The sequence below is a fragment of the Aphelocoma coerulescens genome, chromosome 2 (genome assembly GCF_041296385.1).
Source record: "Aphelocoma coerulescens isolate FSJ_1873_10779 chromosome 2, UR_Acoe_1.0, whole genome shotgun sequence".
Taxonomy (NCBI): domain Eukaryota; kingdom Metazoa; phylum Chordata; class Aves; order Passeriformes; family Corvidae; genus Aphelocoma; species Aphelocoma coerulescens.
In genome coordinates, this window is record NC_091015.1 from 6,098,798 (window position 1) to 6,119,067 (window position 20,270).

General features: G+C 40.2%; 1 protein-coding gene across 1 annotated transcript in view; it reads right to left on the minus strand.

Moving 5' to 3' along the window:
- Positions 1-20,270, minus strand: part of RHEB (Ras homolog, mTORC1 binding) — a 38,724-nt gene that overhangs the window by 5,706 nt on the left and 12,748 nt on the right. Inside the window, exons 2-7 of the mRNA XM_069006354.1 lie at positions 14,691-14,762; positions 8,193-8,260; positions 5,005-5,087; positions 783-839; positions 635-682; positions 29-110 (exon numbers count right to left, since the gene is read on the minus strand). Of these exons, the coding sequence (XP_068862455.1) occupies positions 29-110; positions 635-682; positions 783-839; positions 5,005-5,087; positions 8,193-8,260; positions 14,691-14,762 (410 nt within the window). The remainder of the gene's footprint in view (positions 1-28; positions 111-634; positions 683-782; positions 840-5,004; positions 5,088-8,192; positions 8,261-14,690; positions 14,763-20,270) is intronic.

The following is a 20,270-nucleotide window of genomic DNA, read 5'->3' on the forward strand; positions in this document are numbered from 1 at the left end:
TGACTAAAGTGATTCTTAAATCCTTTACCTGATTTTCTTTAGCAGAGGATTCCAAGAAAGCTGCATTCCAGGATTCTGCTAAAGCTTTCCCTTCTTCATAGCTGATCACCCTGACCAAAGAAAGAAAAATATGTTTCTTATAACTTGCAGAAGAATTGGAACCTGATATGTCAAGAAATACCTCAGAGTACCAAAACACTTAAGTGCATTGTAATAGGAACATCTTGTGAAGTCTGATCCAAAGCATTTGCTTTTGGCTGCTGTCAAATGCACTTCTGGGCCAGGTAAAACTGCTCTGTGACCCAGAAGTGCAGTTGTCCCAAAGTATTGCTTTGTTTTCATAATCTGTAATATCATCTTGTATTGTTCTTGTGACAAATACACTTCTGTTACTTACTTTGAAAAAAACCCCGGCGTGTTAATGACTGTCTCTAGAACCTCACAGCAAAAGTCAACATTACAACAGAAGTTCATGGCTTGGAGTTCACATTCTGGACACAATTCCTTTGCCAGTAACTTATTTTAACCTACAATTTGATTTTGGCTCTGGAAAGCCAAGAACAAACCCAGTGCATTGCAGCCACAGGAATGTGGGCTGCTGCCTTGCATTTCCCACATTCTGGAGTTCACATACCGTTCCATATGCAGGTCTTTTTTATTTCCAACCAGCATAATGGGTATTCTGTGAAAGAAAGTTCAGAACTTCAGAACAGTTACAGTATACTGAACAAAGCACTAGCAACATGCCTGCAATGAAATGAGATGAAAGTGTCACTACTTACTGGACTTTTCCCACCATATCCAATAACTTGCCATGGATAACTTTTATCACTTCAAAACTGCAAAATAAAGGGATGAAGTCACACATGCACTCTGATGTTTATCCTCAATACCCAATACACAAGCAATTAAATGCATATGTAGGTTGTGTTTAAAACTTACTCTATGTATGCACAACTACAAAGATGCTGGAAGTCTTACCCATTTCTGTAATAACAGCAAACTGGTCCCAGCAGCAGCAGAGACCAGCCTGAGCCTACTCTTACAGCCTCCCCAGTTATGGTATTTGCAGAAATAAATAACATTACCCAGGACTGATGCATCTAACACAGAATCACCCCAAGTCCCTCCCACCTCTCATCTGGTTTGTATCTGCAGTGAGAAATTTAACTGCTGCAGTCCAACAATCCTGGATGAGTATGTCAAATTAAAGCAAATTGGAAGAAAAAGTAATTTGTTAGGCAAGCTCCATCTTAAAAGAACACATTCTTTTAAAAGCACATTTAGTTCATATATAATTATTATGTTTTATTTCTGTAAAAGCCAAAAGGAGCCTAAAATTTTATTCTCTTCCCATAGAAAATTAAACTGATCAGCAAGATGGCACTGAAACAATGATTATTCAAATACTCTTTGTCTGTTCCCCTGCCACATAGGTGAAGTTTGGATGACAGGAGGTAAGAAGCAGTACTGTAAAATATCAAGTCAAAAACCTCACTAACAAAATCCACTGCATTTGACATTCAGTACTTTGGAGAACAAGCTACAAATGGGGTTGAAGAGTAGATGTTGTGCTCCTCTGGTTACATCACAGAAAAAATGCTGGTATATGAAGCGCACAACTCGGATTTGTTTTAAGAGAGGCACAGGCTCAGGGATGAGACATGCAACTAGACAACAGAAAAGGGACCTGAACTTTTCCAGTTTCCAAGGTTGTTAGCTACAGGCAGTGCCTTGACTTGCACTGCATTTCAATTAGAATTGAAACTCTTAAAAATAGAGCAGCACTCAAACACACTTCCAGCTCAGAGCAATCAAAGACCTGGTGCCTAAAAACACCATTCAAAGCATTAAAACCTCTCACTTCTAGAACAATAAACTCTACCACATTTAAGACGGATTTTCTGTCAAGTAGGTCAATTTGTCAGACTCCAGCAATAATATTTGAGACTGTGTGGAACACAATGCTTCTCCATGCTCAGCTAATAGTTTCAGTGTATCCTATCAAGAAAATGAGTTCTTTGTAAACATAAGCGTGACTTGGTCTGGCAGAAATTGCTACTGGTAACTCAAGGAGGATACTACAGATTACACGAAAATGTGGAATCAATGAAAGGACTTCAGGGACCCAAAGAGCTTATGATGAAAAGGTATTAGTGAAATTCTAGTCTTGAGAACTTGCCTTAGACACTCGTAATTATTTAGGAAAAATGAGTTGAATGGAGCTTGGCTGTGACAGAGTCGAGAGGCATTGCTACGCACAAACTCAGTGACCCTGCAAACTGAAAGAATAAAAATGCTACCAAAAAGCCATCTGCTACAGACCACAAAACTGTTTCTCAGTCTGAAGCAAGAGGAAAGATCTTAGCACACTATCCACAGGCTAACTGAATCCCTAGGACAGTACAATCCCTGCTTCCTTTCCTGTTAGGTGTGTTGTTCTCAGCTTAGCCAGAAAAACACCACAGCACCCTGTCGACTCCTCACCTGAGGCTCCCATGTACAATGCTGCCAAGTGCTCTTGTCCAACCTAGGTTATCCATTTCCCCACTTTGGGTACTTATCTGTTTGTCTGAGATTGTGCACAAGCTTCCTTTTTTAGTGAAAATACTACAAATAAACTGATCCATGTTAACAGATCAAGGTGGAAACCACAGGAGAAGTGCTGTTTAAACTCAAACACAATTCTGACACAGAAACATGTTGCTAAGAACTGCCAGGAATGAAACTGGCTTGACCAATTAATGTTCTAGAAAGCTTTCCAAATTAATAATGTTGAAAGGAGAAAGGGCAAAAAAGGAGCAAGGACTGACCAATCCAAAAATTGCACCATCACATCAAGCTGTGAAACTCTGAGATTTGGAGACCATAAGAGGTCCCATCCAGTTCTGTCAAACAAATGGGTTACAGCAAACAGCTCAATGTGTGAAATACAAAAAAAAAAAATATTAGTAGCTGTCAGATAAATGTGTTACACAAAATCATGGAACCTAGCAAGATACAAAATTGGAATTTAATTAAGCTGAACTAGAGCAAAAGCCTTCCAGTAACCTTGCTGCTGAGAGCCTGGGAATATGAAAAATGTAGGTCAGTAGCTTTTATTCAAGTCCTATTTAAACTTCCCACTGGAGGTTAGCAGGAAAGATGGTAACTTTAAAAAGAGCATTTCTATTAAGTCTGCTGTCAAAGCTCTCGCCCAGCTGGATCAATAAACACACTTTGACAGAAGTCAGGACAGATGGTGACTGATCTCATTGTCTGGGCAAGTCATCAAAGCTACCAGAGTATCATGGAAGATCTTTCCTATCACCTTAACACTGTCTTGATACAGAACATAAGGAATTGAATAAGACAGGATCACTGACACTTTGAAATTTTAAGGAAGAAATAACAACAACAATAAAAATTCGTAATAAACTGATCAAGATTAAATAGTGATGAAAAGACTTCTGACCTACAGCCTTACCCTGGTCTGTCCTGTTTGTATTTTTACCATAACCTGGTTTAACTGATTGAATGCTATAACAGAAAACAGATGTTCATTTCTTCACCTGTTGAGCTCAAGACACCATGAGGCAACAACTGCAGTGGCTAAGAACATGTCCTTCAGCTGCCAAACAGGGAACAGCACAGGTTGCAGAATCCTCTGAGTAATGCACACTGGTTTCAGTCAGAGGCATTTCTGTCCTCACAGTACCGTGTATCAGTAAACATTTTTGTATTTGCTTTAGGTGTGGACCATTGTCTGCTTAAGGCAGAGAATGCTGACTCCTATTTCATACAAGTTAATCAGCACCACCACTGAACTTCTCACTAAAAAACTCAGACCCAACAGAGTTTGGTAGTTTAGTATCTCTAGACACACATAAAAGCCTAACACATGCCTGCCCTTCTCTACTTCAGAACTGAAGATGAAAACCAAGAATGAAGAACTGTGAAATCTGTTCAACATTAAAGACCTTGGAAGCAGCAGAAGTTTATAACCAGACTGTATCCTTCCTTTGAGAAGAAAAAGAGCCAACAGGCAAGTTGCTTTACCTGTATTTTATGACATTCTATCAAAGAGCTTGAAACAACCAGTTTTGTTTGATTCAGAGGAAAATATATGAAACACTTCAGCACTTGTAAAAAGCTCACCAGCTGCTTTGAAAATAGAAGGGAAGCATCAACTTCTCTCGTACTTGATGAGGCTGGAAGGTCTAAGGTCTTAATCACTTTATTCAAACAAAAATTTCAGAAAATATTCAGCTGTCCTAATAAAGATGCTGTACAATATTAGAAAATCAACACCTATTCAAGGATAACCAGTATTTAAACAAAGCAAGATGAGCAGAGGAAGGGAGGAAGTAACAGAAGATGACAAAGTTGAACAAAGGCTGACGTGTCTTGTGTGTCTCCAGGTACGATGGATTCTGTCCTTGTGTCAGAATGGACAGGGAACAGCAAGGACAAGAGAGATACTCTGGGACAACCTTCAGGGAAGATTAATTGCTGCAGCATGCCAAGAGTGCATTTACAGTCCAGAAGTCATATATTGCTGTTTATATGAATATTTCTATGGTTAATCAGGACAATTCAAGACAAGAAGTCAAAGGAATCTCAGTACTGTAAAAAGCTACAAGGCTGAAGGAATGATCTAGCAACTAATTGGGTACTTCACATAAATGTACAGTGCCCTTTAGCTTTGTATTTAAGTCTGCCATTTTATCTGATGAAAGACCAATAAATTCTACTTATTTCTGAAATAATCCTTTGTACTTTTACTTACACCTCAAAACAGTGTAGTTTAACAGTATCTCATTTCTTAATGGTACTTTGCACATTATTCTGAGAAGCATCTGTAACATTTGGGTCTGAGGGGACATTTCTGAAAAAACATTAATACCCACTCCTATTATACTTCTAAGGGAGAGATTAATTGAATAATCACACATAAAATATACCAGAGGCAGGAGCTAAACCCAGAAAATATTTAAAGAGAAGAACACAAACAGATTTTATTACCTTTTTATTGACGTGACTGAATAAACAAGAATGTAGCCATTGATGTCTATGGAGTACGTCTGAGGAAATATGGAGTATTCATCCTGTGGAAGGAATATTGCATTTAAAATTAAGGGTGCCACAGTTCAGAACTTGATGCCATCAGATCACTATCAGGTAAGTTGGTCATATCTCTAAGACATTTTGTATAGGTAGCACTTCCAGAATTTTTTCATCATAATGTCATATGTGGCATCTTTACCAAGCCAAGAGAAAGCTAGAAGTCAGTCTGGATATGTAACAATTTAATCTACAGCTTTTATGTTTTCTTCCCTCTAAGACTACAGATGAGCTGAAGCTCTTCCCAATCCTCTTATCCTGCTTAATTATCTGTTTGTATTAGTACAAAACATCCACTCTGTCCCACCACTAATTAGCAATTACACCTATTATCTTGCTGGTGATACATTTCAAAATCTTAATTTCAACAGCTGACGACAGGATCTAGCAGTTTCTAATTTCAAGTGACACTGATCACATCTAAATTACCTAAGGAATCTGGTAGGAAGTGAATAATTGTGGCTTACCAACTAATGCTTACCAGCTACAGATGCAAAAAATACAGTTACTAGTTGCTTTATGACAACTATAAGTTTACATTATATGACAAGTGTTTGCATAAATAAAAAAAAACAGACAAAACCGCCAGAAACTTAATTACTGAATTTATTACCCCTCTAGAAAAGGGACTAACCAAACAGGCAAACAAAATTGACATATTGCAGGCAATGCAACACAAATATTATGAATCCAATGTTAAAAGCTTCTTCCAACAGATATTCCCAGGAAACATTTCCATTTTGACAAGAGCCATACTTCCTAATGTATGAGTTCTCAAATTGCTAAACCAATGCTTTTGAGGATGGTAATTTTAGCTGAAGATCAAATAACCTCTCTGTTTATTGTCATGGCTGAACAGGTAGAGCAGTGCAATCACACAGCTTAAATCTAGACAGCTAAAAGGAATCAAACTTCCCTCACTGGCAGAAGAGGAAAAACTCTTTATAAAATCAACTTCACAGATCCAGCCAAAAAAGTTTGAAAGAATAACACTTGGCAAAAGCTGCACTCATTTGCCTTTATTGCTACACAGCGAGGACAGCCCTCCCCCATCTTCTCTGAAATGCCAAAGTGCCACTCCAGCTGGATGTGAAATCCCAAAGTCAATACAGAAGGGATCTGAGCTAAGTCTGTCTAAAACAGGTGAAAGTGCAACTCTGTAGTGGCTTGACTTTACCCGGAATTTACCAGGACTGCGCCAGCTGAATTTGGTGTTAGGTAAGATTTCCTTTTGCACTCCTCTTCTGTGATCCTGTATCAAGACCCCTGTTGAACTGAACTGCACAAAGCTCAGTAAATAACCAGGAAACTACAGAGGCCCAGGACAGAGGAGGAATACCAAGAAAAATAAGTGCCATAATCTCAACTGTTCCTAATTCATTACTTTATTTTTAGCTTGTTACAAGAAGAAGAAGAAAAGCTGCTATGCTCCCTGGAACTTACGTGTCAAATGAAGAAATTTTTCAAGTGATAAAACAATGTTGCTACAACTTTTCAAGCCAAATCCAGGTTTTCAAAAGTGCCTACAATACAATTCTTGCTGTGCTGTATACACGTGAGGACTCCCTATGGGCCATTAAGCAAGACAGACTTGAGAACGAAATCTGTCCAAGCCACACCTTCCATAACCCAACATCATCTCTCCCCTCTAACCCTGTGAGCCAGAAATCAAAGTTCAAATCGTTCCATGAAGAATTAAATCCGAAAATAACCACAGACTGGCAAATAAGCTATTTAGGTTCCACAATACTGTATAACATTAAATTAATGCTCAGCAATAGAGGTATGTTAGTGGTGAGTCATGCTGCCTTCCCAGAAGGCAATTTCCTCCCCAAAGAGAAATTCTTCTTTTATCACTATGCTACACAATCAGAGCTGCAATGCAAGTGCACTTACAATGGCACAGAGTGACACCTATGGAGCTTGTTCTGCTGCTCACACTCCTGAGCCTGCCCCTCTGTCACCCTCCCTCTCCTCTGCAGAGCATTCCCCATCCAGCAATCCTGCCCCGGAACGTGCGGTCAGTGTTGTGCTCAGACACCTCTGAGTGATTACATGTGTTGCTGATGAGCACCACGGGCTGACACCATATAAATACAGCATGGCAATTCCCCAGTCACACAGCTCTCTTCCAAGAAAGCAATCAAACATACCTAGAAGGTTACAACCCTTCTGAATAGTCTCCCAGCTATGAGCAGGCGTCCTGCAGCTTTAAAGCCTTAAGTACTAGCAGAATATTTTACAACACTAACATTGTTTAGTGCTACTCATAGTTTGGAAAAATCCAGAGGCATAGTATGAGATCACGAAGGCAAGGGCATGTAAGCACAAAAAAAATTTTAGGATAAAAATACGGAGATTTAGTGGTCCCTGATGGTCATTTTTCCTAATATAGTCTCTCAAAAGATGCAGCACTCCTGTACATAGGTTCAGCCAAGCAGCACCATGTAATGAACACCTGTACCTGTAAACAATGAACACCTGAACTTCCCAAAGCTCCCCAGCATGCTGCAGGACACCTGCTCCCTGTCTCCTCCTTGCTCCCTGTCATGATGTGGAGCTCAGACACACATGTGAACCATCATACTAAAATGCAGACAAACTGCAGCAGTTTATTGGTAACTCAGTAAGTACCACCTACATGAATCTGTCTGCTGCCCATGACTGCTTCATGGATACAAGTCATGCTGGTGCAGCTGGAGCACACAAATAGGAAAAAGCCATGAAAAATTTCCCCAGGGTTTATCGAAGTGCCATTTTTTATCTAAAGCAAGACTGCTGATTTACTCTGTAAATATCACACAAGCCACTGATGAACTTTTGGGACATCAGGGTTAAGGTAGTTCCCTCTTCCCTTTTTTAGGCACTAATTCAATAGATAGGGGAAAAAAAAACCAGTGACAAAACACAAATCAAAACCTTTAAATAAATACTACAGAAAAAGTTCTTTAGTGACTAAACAACAAGTCAGGATCATTTTTAAGTTAACTTGCACCTCTGAATGCACAGTCACTACCAACTTAGCTCAACAGGAGTATGAATATCTGTTGTCTTCACTTGGAAGAAAGACTCAAAGAAAGATAACTTACCTGGCCAGCAGTGTCAACCAGCTGAAGATGATATTCTTGGCCATTTACTGTGATCAGTTTTGTAAAAGCTAGAACAAAAAAGAAACACATAAACAGGTCAGAATTACACACAAGGAAGGGATCAGAAGTCACTCATCTGTGCTATCATCAGCCAAGGCATGAGAGAAAAAGAACTCCAGTTACAGGTTTTTAAGTAGCAATAAAGGCTGATCAGGTGCTGTACTTTTAACTAGTCTATTGCAGATAGCAAAACTCAGAAATTTAATTTAAGATTTCAAATTTCAGATGATTCTCACATTTGGATGCAGCAGCTTCTTTGCTCTCTTAAAAGGAAAGAGGGAATAAAAGGAATAAAAAGGGGGTTTACATACATTTCTATGAGACTTACAGACAACTGTAATTTGTGGTAACACAAGCCACTTAAATTCAACTGGCATCAAAGCTAAGTTTGAACTTATTACAGGATATTTTACTTGGTTTCCAAGCAGTTTAGCAAGATCAATTTCCTAAATGTAAATACTATGAAGTGAGTGATCTGGATTGAAAAAAGGAAAAATCTTTGGGAGCTAAAACACATAGAACTTATGATTATATTAAGCCTAAATAATGATAATTAGCTAAAAGTTCACCGTGCTGCTTTCACACTTGCTGTAGCTACCAGCCTAGGCAGTCCCCAGTCACGAAGTACATTCAGTCCCTAAAAGTGATGAGAATTGCTGCTCTTCCTCAGATTCATGAAATGCCAACGCGCTGTGAGCCGAGGAATCTTACTCAGTGTTTGTGTTATGCAACTGCAAAAGCAAACAGTGTCCCAGCTCTTGCAGGAATAATGTCCCAACTAGAGCACACAAACCTGGCTCTGGAGGTCTGAGCTGGCCTTCAAGACACACTCCAGACACCATTGCTGGACAGTAGTGATACACTGAGTAAAGTTGGTGTTATCCTCTGGTTGGGGTGGTTTTCCCAAGTACTAACAGTCCTCAGAAACCTCATCTGTCACTGCAGTGATGAGCAGGGAAACAGAGTCAGATGAACAGGTCACTTAGGTGAGCTAAGTTGTCCAACAGCTTCCCAAAGCTGCACAGCTGAATGTTCCTGACCCTGCCGTGCAGTCCTTGCCCATGCCTGAAGCAGCTGGAGTTGGCTAACTTTCCTCCTCTCAGCCGAAGCTCGTTGCCCTGGCAAGTCCCCACAATGTGAGCATTATCTTGAGTAAGTGGGCTGAAATAGCTGAAACTGGAGGTTTCAACCCACCTCATAAATCCAATCCTCAAAAAAAGGGAGCAATTCAAACAGCAAAGCCAAGCTAACAGGGTCTAAATCAACAGTGAAAAGTATACCTACAGTTTCCATTACAAAATCAGCAAATGACATTTGAAATGGAGCCTCAAAGACAGCAACTAACTGCCTTACCCTGGCTGTCCCCTAAGAAAGCTGCTTTAGCACATGTGCTGCCCTCAAATCAGCCTGGACGCTGTGGTTATTGCTGCACTAAAGTTTTAGGTTATGAAACATGGATCCACAATGGCTTTTTGCCTTGGATGAATGCTGTGATGGGGACAAACTGTTTGTTTGAACAGATGTTTGCAGGCAGCGTTGCTATATACAATCTCACTGCTTGGAGTCAGAGGGAAAACAGACTCCTCTGGAGACACCCTGCATTAACAGGTGTATGGAAGTAACAGCCTCTCCAGTCTCTTGACACTTCACACACACATCAAAGCACTCTGCAGTCAAAGTAGCTTCAAGAACATCATGAAGTTAATATTTAAAAAGGGACAGACGGAAGCTTTTTCAGACTATTCTAGAAGCCTAGAAGAGACACAGCAACAACGACATCATCATCATTACTGGAAGCAGAATGTGATAGAGACAGGAGAAGGGAAACAGTGGAGGAGTCACCACAGCCTGGTGAGGAAGAGACAGGAGAAGGGAAACAGTGGAGGAGTCACCACAGCCTGGTGAGGAGAGCTGTTAGTACAGTAACCTTGCAGCACTAAGCACAGCCCACTGTGTGAAGACAAATCTGCTTCGATGAAGTCACAACTAATGACTCCCATTTCTTTGCTGAAGCTTTTTAAAAACATTCCTGGTTAAGAATTTAATTTTGTGAAAAAACTGGTCCCCTTGATCCAGGGAAATGTTCACTTCCAATTCCATCACCTATCATCCTGGGACTTCTGCTGTGCCTGTGCAGAAGACAAACAACAATACAATCCCTGCACAACTTGGCTCTTCCTTCCAAGGACACATTTCAGCAGACCTGACCAATCTCTGCACCCCTAAATCGTAATGTGAGCATCTGCAAAACACTCCTCATCAACTGGAACATAGATTTTGGAACAGGACATTCTCACACCTTGCAACACATAACTCCAGTGATCATTGGTACATGAAGATCAAGTACATTGCAATTAGACCAGCATGAATGAAATGATTTGCATATGCAACTCAAATGACAGCTGCTGTGGAAACAAGCCATTATGATTAAAAAACCCAAACAGTAACAGGCAAAGAAATGCAGGCCTTTAGATAAAACAGTGACAGCGAGGAAAAGTGCAAGAGTACTGTAACATCACTGCCATAACATCATCGCTGGCTGGTAGCTAAATACAACCACCTGGCAAGGGTCCCTTGGTTACCACCTCCTGCATCCTTTTCTACTCATCTGCACTCCAAAGTCAATGCCTGCCACTAATCTACAAGGACATCTTTCACAACACTGAGATGTGTGATGCAACAGAGCTATTTTTAGTTTTCCTCAGAAGCCTCACTTGCACCCCTTAGAAAGCTGCTCACCAGCAGCTCCTGAGGAGAAGCACAGTACACCTTTCCAGTGCAGTTGCCAAGGCATGTGTAGAAGTTTAGCCTTGAAAATTTTCTGTCAGACTCATCTAAACCTATAGGTGCCCCCTCCACAACTAGTAGGGGGTCCTTCAGCCCCTGCCCCTTTCTAATATGCTTCTACTCACATTTGTATTAAAAAACATGGGATGGAGGTAGGAAGCCCATGGGGGAAGATGTTCCTTTCCTTAGGGAGCTACTGAGGCTGTTTATGGGAGAAAGGAAGACCACAGAGCTGGGGAACAGTGCTAGAAGGCCCTCTAAAACTGCAACAAAAATCAAAAAGCAGCTGGGCAGGCCTTGGAGGGACACATTTGTGACTTGGGCAGTCAAGTCATCTTACCTGCAACACAAGACACCCCTGCAAAGATGAGGTGGGTGGAGTTATATGCACATCTTCACTACCTGTTCCTTCTGACCTATTTGAGTTACAAATTCAGATTCTAGTTTTTATTCCTGTAAAATTGTTGAGTTTTAAATTGCACTGGTCTTACTTCACATGAGCTGATCTGCCTGCAGAGCCCCATCCAGCCCAGTGTCCACAGAGACTCCCTGCACACACTCCTGCTCTCCAAGGCTCTTTCTTCTCTTTCCAACATTCCTGCAAGTAGTAGTTCCACTAGTTTCTCAGGCCGGCTGTCTCAAGACTAGCCACCCATTGAGATGTCACTCCTGTTGGGACATTCAGACAGGGAAAGTCTCTTTTCCAAAGCAATTATCTCTCATCTCCACTGCTGCCACAAAAGGATACAAGGTTACTCTTCCTGACATACAAGTTTAGTAGAAGCAAGTGAATTCAACATGCTCCTTACTGAAATAAATTAACTTTTCTGGTGCAAATGTAATATAATAAAAGGAAAATGTAGCAGTGAAGCTGTGCTAACCTTCACAAACACCAAGCAAAATCTGATGCACCTTATTTTCCTTTTACCACTTCCAAAGGCAGAGATTTTCACACTTAAAACCTGAAATTTCTACAATATTAGGTCTTACTCCTGTTGCTCAAGGCTTATAAGCTACACAACTTGTTCCTGGAAGAGCTTGACTACAGACTGCCTTCTATACAATTTAGCCTTGCAGTCAACATTTTGTGCAAATTTTTTTATTTAAAGACAAAAATTAGAAAGATTGCATTAGCAGCAGTACTGCAGATTTCTACCCCTTTCACTACTGGTAGAATACTGTAATAAACTACCACCAACAATTTTCTGGAGACAAAACAGAAATCACCTAGGCCAGACTATCCTTTCCCATGTATCCTTTTAATTTCCAAGTTTTGTTACATGTGTAGACCCAACCACCAGAAGAAACTGAACAGGTTTTACAACCTGCTATAATGCCCTGGAAAAATGCAACATTCTCCAACACTGTCCCTAGTATTAGAGCCTGGACTTTTCAACCCTTTTTGCCAACATTGTCCACTGAATACGAAATCACAAGCTAGGAAAAGTGTAAGAGTTGATCACATACTTTGTGTCTTATGACCCTGCATAGAATCAGAAACACAGCTGGGAGCACCCAAAGACTTCACTGAACAAAGATTTATATTAAGGAAAAAAAAAATTGAAATATGACGTTCTGAAGTCAAAAGAATTATTTTACACCTAACCCAACAAAACTAGTTTCATATGTGTCTTAAAAAAAATTTCAATAAATTTTAAATTTTAGTGTTAAATTAGAATGTGTTCTCTTGTGTGTTCCTCACAGAAGCATTTTTTAAAACATTATCTCTATCAGGCCTTCTGGGGCTTAAAGATGGAACAGATTTCCCACTGTTTGGAAGCTCAGGGCTTAACTTTTATCTTTTCAACCTTTACTTCCCAGCAACATTTTTTGATGTCAGAAGGACCCTTCAATTCTCTACCTTTCAGAAAGCAAATTCCTCTAGCCACATCACAGATCACAAGACTTACACCAAATGAATAATGTCGTTTGTTTTCCAAACAAGTAAGAAATCAAGGGAAAAGTTAAGGCTTTTCAAGATGCCCCCTCCCAACAAGTCTTCATGGCCAGGACATGCTCAATGCTTAGAACTCAGACCAAGCAAACAGCACAGACTACAAGAGTCAAATTAGAGCAAAATTCATTTACAGTGTATTTTTGTATAGTTCAGAAATGCTGAAGTTGTGAGACACACAACTACAGTTACAGACAGCAGCTACAGACAACAGGTAAAGGATGAAACAAGACAATATTGTACCAATGTGTCAAAACAAGACACAGACTCAGTATTTTGTAGAGACTTTGACTCCATGTCTCTCAATTTTTATTCATCCCCCATGTAGCTGCATAAAACTAAAAGAGTACTTTAAAGAATTTGCATTTATATGGCACAGATAGTAAAAAATAACCTGTCCCAACTGACATTAAAATTTAAAATATAGAAACTTAATCCCCAGTGTTTTGCTAGCAGCTTTAATTCAATACATACCTGACTTATAATTCAAACAAAGTAAAAAGGGACAATAGAAAGTCTTAGTATTAATGATATCTGTATAAGAGCTAACATTCAGGCCAAGGGCCAAATTATCCACTCTGACTTGCTAAAGCAAATTTAGAGCTTCTCAAAAAGTAGCATTTGAATTTTAGTTCTAAGCAATAAAATAATCCCAATTAAAATATCCCAATAGCTACTGATTTGTAATTCTATACCACATATATATTCAAAAGAAACCTTGTTCTGCTGATTGCTTCATTCAGACTTCCAGAGTATCACACAGGTTTAACATCCTACTGCAGAAGTTCAAAATACTAAAAAATGTCTGCTACACCACTGCATTTCAGAAGTCATTAAAACACAAGAACCCCAGGGCTACGATAATGAAACCAGTTTTATTTGCCACATGACTAAAGTAAGCCAATATGATCAAGTTACTCAGCCCACCACTGCAGTTGTTCAAGTACTTTATGGCCATTGCTAGCTCAGAAAGAGGTGACTGGATTGTAATGAATGCCAGGTAACCTCTGAAGTGACTTTTTGCTCTTGGCAGCATTTTTAGCATTAGCGTCTTTACTCACCTGCTATGCCAGCTACTCACAAAGGTGCTAAAATTACTAAAAAAAACTGCTAAGAGAAAAAAAAACCACTTGAGAAGTCAAATACCCAGTATTTGCAGCAAGCTGATTGTGTACCAGCCTTGTTATCAAGCTGCTGGAAAGGAGTTTTTTAAAAGATTATCGTGTTATCATCACTACAGCACATCTACTTTCTAAGGTAGTCATTTAATCCTAATGGGTATTGCTGGCTTTCTGTTCATCTGGATACACTGATCCTATGTGAGACTTTGGAATACCTGTACTTAGTGGCACATTTTCATATAGTGTGATGCAGGGAATTTAAAGTGCCCCAAGTATATTAGGGAAAGCAAACGTTCAACAACGTACGTAAAATACACAGAGAGGTATTTTAGCCACATTCATTAGGTGTCCCTTCATTTAGTGTTAAAAGATCAGCCATTGGAGAAATATGCACACAGTGATTTCCATGCTACAACAATATAAGCACTGGTTTAAAAAAATAATAAAACTTCTGTGGTAATTAATGGGCTTTAATGTTAATATGTAAATACCCACATAAGTAATATGTATAACCCCAGTGGCTTCTGATACAAGTTAGTTTGATACAGAAGAGCAGCTTGGCAGTTATTTACTTACTGTTCTCTATGGTTGGATCATATGAATCAACAAACTGTCCTTCCACAAACTGAATCGTCAGTGAAGATTTTCCTGTAAAGCAAATGAAAGAAAAATCTGGAATGAAACAAAGTCTTTAGGTTATTATCACTTCACTGCTTACTAGCAGATACACCAATTTTCTATCTATCCAATATGAGCTCTGTGTGGTTCATTTGAACTATCTATACATGACAACTGACCTATTTTTAATTTAAGTGTCTATTTCTAGTAACTGGGTCTCCTGAACATATAAAAAGCAGTGCAAAAGCTACTCGGCATGTGTTCTGCTTTTGTTTTAACAGGGCATAATTTAAATGACTCCTCCAGTTTAAAACAAATCTAAAAGCAGCAGCACACAATCCTCATAGAACTAAATTTAACAAACTGCTATACTTGGAACGTTTTTCTGTCAAGAAGCAAGTAAAATTCAAAATAATTTTCAGTAATCACAGCAAAAACTTGGATAGAATTAGCCAAATTTGGTTTTACTTGGAGACTGGACATATTTCCCATGACAAAAGAATGATCTCAAAATTCCTGAGACCAATATACTCTCCTATTAATCCTCCTACTGCCACACCACAACAGGCCAGTGGATGCTGTATTTTAAGCAGTGACTAAGGGGGCATAATTGATTTTTTTTTTAAAGCAATTTAACTGCTACTTTAGCAGACAACGTTCCCCATTTCAGTTAAAGAGTAATGCAAAGCACTGAACTTAGTAGCAGATGGAAAAAATGAAAACTCATTTAGTCTTGAAAGATTTTACAAGATGGTGAATCACATACATTGACCATAAAAAGCACCTTTAAAGCTCTGCAACTGAAGACTTCTCAAAGCATTACTGAAGCTTTAACAGGATTTCCATTACAGCACATCTTCTACATTTGGGAATCTCCGAGATCCTATTACATTATGTTTACTGGACAAATACACTCCTACAAAGATTGCCAAGTGCATTAGCTGCTTTTGGAAACAAGCATATTCTTCATGCTCCTTTATACTCTTTTCATCGTCAAGAAGGACAAACAAAATACAACTCCAAGTCAAAATTTTGACTCAAGACCATCCGACTCAGTTGAAACCTCTCAATGACCTCTTAAATAACCAACATTGTGGTAGAAATAACAGTATCATTGTTTTCAAGAATAAAATGCTTTGGGTAAAAATTGCCCACTTCCAGTACACAGGAAAAGCTTTTTCCTAAGCATTCCTTCAGGAGATGTTAAAAAAACAGTCTTCCATTTCATTCTCTGCCATGCTTAGCCCTTTGCTGTCTCCCATCAATCACGGCAGTTTATTCAAGGAACAATGTTAAAAATATTCCAGACAAACCCCACAAAAATCAACCATCACAAAGATTTTATTGAGTTGCTTTTTCTAAAATCAAATTCTTAAGATACAATTTTCCAGTCTTACCTAACACCACAACTGAGGGTGTCATGCTCACAAGTGCATGAGTTGACAGAGGACATTTCACTTTACACCGTTGCTCCAGCAAGGCACGCACATACACACCACCCAAATCATCCTAGTAAGGTCAGATTAAGGACTGAAACTGTGCAGCTCAGCAACTTTCTGAAAGTGTGTATTTTGGACACCCTTTAAAAAGTGAGTGAACTTTCAAGTTATTTCTTCTTTAGCTATAAACTTATGAAGTTGCTACCCAGAGTTCATGCTCCCAGATTCTTTGCCAATACCACCACATTAAGCACTCCAGTAAAAAAAAAAAGGTTAACTACTCCTATATTAGGCTGATAGATCTTCAGGATAAGAGAGCTAAGTTCAGTAGAGATCATCACTGAACTTTTTTCCTCCTAAGAAGGATCTTGAACTAACTGAAAGACTTGACTGCTGCCGTCTGTCTGTGTGAAGCCTAGAAACTGAATAGCAGAAAGAAGTCGGAGCCAACAGAAAATGCTGCATTTCACACCCAGCTGTATTAATTACTGCTTTCCTCCTAACAGTGAAAGAGGAGGAAACAGACAAAACCAGTGTTCCAACACTCTCCTTCTAAATTCCTCCAAGCTTTATAACAAGCCTTCCAGCAATGATGTGTTCATGATCACAAGAGGAAGCTTGCTCTCTTCCATGAGCCACAGAGAAGCTCTCCAGCCTGGGATTCAGCACCTATCCCCTCGGGGCAACTGCAAGCAACTGTATCCCACTAAACCAAGGCTTCCCTGGTCATGAGAAATTGAAACCCTGAGTCATTAACACCCTGCCACAGTGTCGCAGCCCATGAGCAAGCAGCAGGCAGAAGAACGTAAACAACAGCTTGGCTTGAACTTTGTCCCACAGGTTTTATTCCAGGCCTTTGACCTATGCTCGTGGACAGAGCGGAAAATCAAGTTGACAATTTAGCTCCTATCTGTTCTTGCCCCAGAATGATCGGACAAGGCTTTCAGCAAGGATTGCAACACAAACACAACGTCCGTGAGGCCAAAGGACCACACACAGCCGCACCTGCCCTGCCGGCGTGCCAACTCCATCTCAGAGCACAGCAGGGAAGACACAGCTGCCGGGATGTGCAGGCACCACGGGCACACTGCAGCCTCAACAGCATGAGAGAGTCTGACACCAGCAGCAAAGGCTTGATTAGCTGATTACTCAAGGGTGCACACCTCAAAGAAGCTCAGCTCTAATGTGCCCTCGTTTGGAACACAGCCACACGTTTTTGCAGTTTGCTAAGCTGCTCCTTCGTAGCATCCTCCATGCTGGTAATTTGACATATCCACTGTATTCAAGTGTTAGGAAAACAAACATCCACTGAGACCAAAAGGAGAAGTGACATGAGCAGAAGCAAGGCTGGAAGTTGGGTGCAGAGCCTTGCTACAGTAACTCAAAGCACCAGATACTCCATGGCAGAGCTGTAAGCAAAATCCTCCAAGTTTATTGACTCTCCTTCTCCCTGAAGGAATGGGGCAGAAGGGATAGGTTGCGAGAAATGGGTTTCATGGGTGTTTAGAATACAAGTGCCAGGTGGCTGAAAACTCAACTCAAGTTGTCCACAAGTAACCAAAGTGTATTTGCATACACAATTCATTATTTATGGTATTACGTGAGAGTGGCAAAGAAAAGAGTTTTCCGCTGTCAAAACAGAAAAGGAGCAGATTTTCAGACAGAAAGCCAGTTCAAAAACTAAAGCTGTCATGTTTCTGTTCGTACACTAGACCACTTACACCATAAAGCGGAACATCCCATAAACACTGACTAGCGCAATCACAGCACATCAGTTTCAAATGCCATTGCAATTGTCAAGGCAAAACAATTGCCAAATTGTGTTTTACTTGTCCTTTTACTACTTGGACAAGAGCTGTGGTATTTATAATCCAGACTTAAAATTCAAGCTTTACAACACTAGGCAGCCTACCAAGCAGATGAGTAACTGAGCCTGGGTGGGCTCGGGGACAGCTGGCCTCCCCAAAGAGGTCATGCCCCTCTTCTGTGCACCACCACCCGCCTGCTGTCCCCACCCCACACCCTGTTCTCCTAGTAACAGGCAGGGGGAAAGCCCAGATTAAACTCTCATCGGCAGCCCACTTCCGCCCAAACCCAGGAGACAAAAATGATGCAACCGGGCAGCAGCAAGTCAAACAACAGCTCCACAAGCAGGGCATTGTGCAAGCGGGGCTGCACAGCTGCCCTCGGACGTGGCACGGCCATGCTGACAGCCACGGGCAGCACAGCACAGCTTATCTCAACAGGAAGGGTTTCTCAATCCTTGAAACTGCCCACACAAGCCATCAGTAAACAGTTTGTCCTGCTTAAGAACAACAACTACTGAAGAGCTGCAATTCTGCTGGCAGTGTAGATGCAGAGCTTCTCTAACCTAACTTTTGCTATTAAAATGCCTGATTATGTAGTTTGCATAATCAAACATTTAACAGCTGGCAGCATCTCATCTACTCCTACCACAAGCCTAGCACCCTACCTAAGCTAGTCTCTAGACTAACTGAGTAACTAGACTTACCTAGTCTCAGACTCTCCTTAGATCTACCAGTCTTGCCCACAGAACAAACTACTTAAAGCTTCGTCACAAAAAGCATTCAACAAATTTCATAATGAAATGTTGTCAGTCATGTCAGTTTAGGTAAGTCTGGCTGCACACTCAACTTACTACATTGCACAGAGATTAAGTTTTCATACCAAAAGATGCACTTGACTCAACCTGAATGTTGGGACCTTGATCTTTGATTCACAATACCAAGATGCACAAAACGGAGACAGTGGCATTTCCATAGTGCAGATAATCTATTCATCCTCAGAGCACAGAGCGGGACTGAACGACTTCCTGGAGCCGATGGGGGTTAATTGGGCAGCAAAGAGGATTACAGCATCCCTCTTCGACAAAGATCTTCTCACAAGATCGAACACTATCTCAGAACCCATCACTAGCTCATCATTCATCTCAGGCCACATCATTAGCAACTTTCTATGGTTAATTAAGATACCCCCCCCCCAGGTACTAATTATGGCTGTGTAGTTGCTGTTTTGCTGATCATTGTTTGTAGTTTGGTGAATTAGTTTAATTACTATAAAAATGATACATCTGGGTCAATAAAGAATTCTGTTTCTAAATCTCTGGAGACAGCAATACAATGAGTAGTTTTGTTTCACTCAGATGCAACATAATTCTACTATTAGACTTTTAATTCTGAGGAATTATATAAACATCTACTTTGAGCTGTAGTTTTATATGTTTTTGTAGTGATTTCCTTATGATGTCAGCATTACAGTAACAGGACTAAAAAATTATTTTCTGTTGCTTAGAGAAAAAACTCTTCCTCAAGCCCTGCAAAGAGCTCAATTCCTGCACTTGCTCATGACATTTGTGCTTGATTTGCAACACAGAGTGGTGGCACTCCTCTCTCAACATGCTCTCTGAGCTTTCTGGAAGACAGGCTAAAGGTTACAATCCTGTAAGAGTGAAAGTCAGAGGACCTCAATGACACTTCTTTTGGTAATGTGATAAGGAGCCTCAAACATTGCAGAACCCTTTATGACAAACCAAAGAGTAGATCAGCTTTTCAGGACAACACAAACTCTTTTTTTAACGTCTTTGGCACTCTGTCTCATTGCTACCGCTTCTCCTGATCTATTTTTTTATTAGCATACAAGGAAATATGTTTGACAGCCTAAGGCAAGGTTTTGTAGCAAGAACTATTTCTGCTGTAAAAGAGGAGTTTCACATGATGGTCTGTAACACCCAAGAGCACAAGCCAGCTGGGAGATGCTTGTTTCCCTTCCTTCTGCATTGCCCAATCTTCTTGAGGTTTATCAAAGGTATTCCTCTGCAAGCCAGAAGAAATCTGAGAGCAGTCATTTAGAAAGAAAGCCACATGGTTTCCTTTATTTTTTTCAGATTTCAAAGCAATCAGTCAAACTCACAAGAGTACTTGCAGGCCCTTGCTAGGTCGGCAGCAGTGAGCCTTCTGAACACAAGTCAAGAGTCTTAATGCTATCTAGATCATATTTTCAATCATATTTTCTGTAAGGAAAGCAAGAAGAGAGCATGTGCCTTATTCCCTGATATTTAGCAGCAGGCTTGCTCCATCCT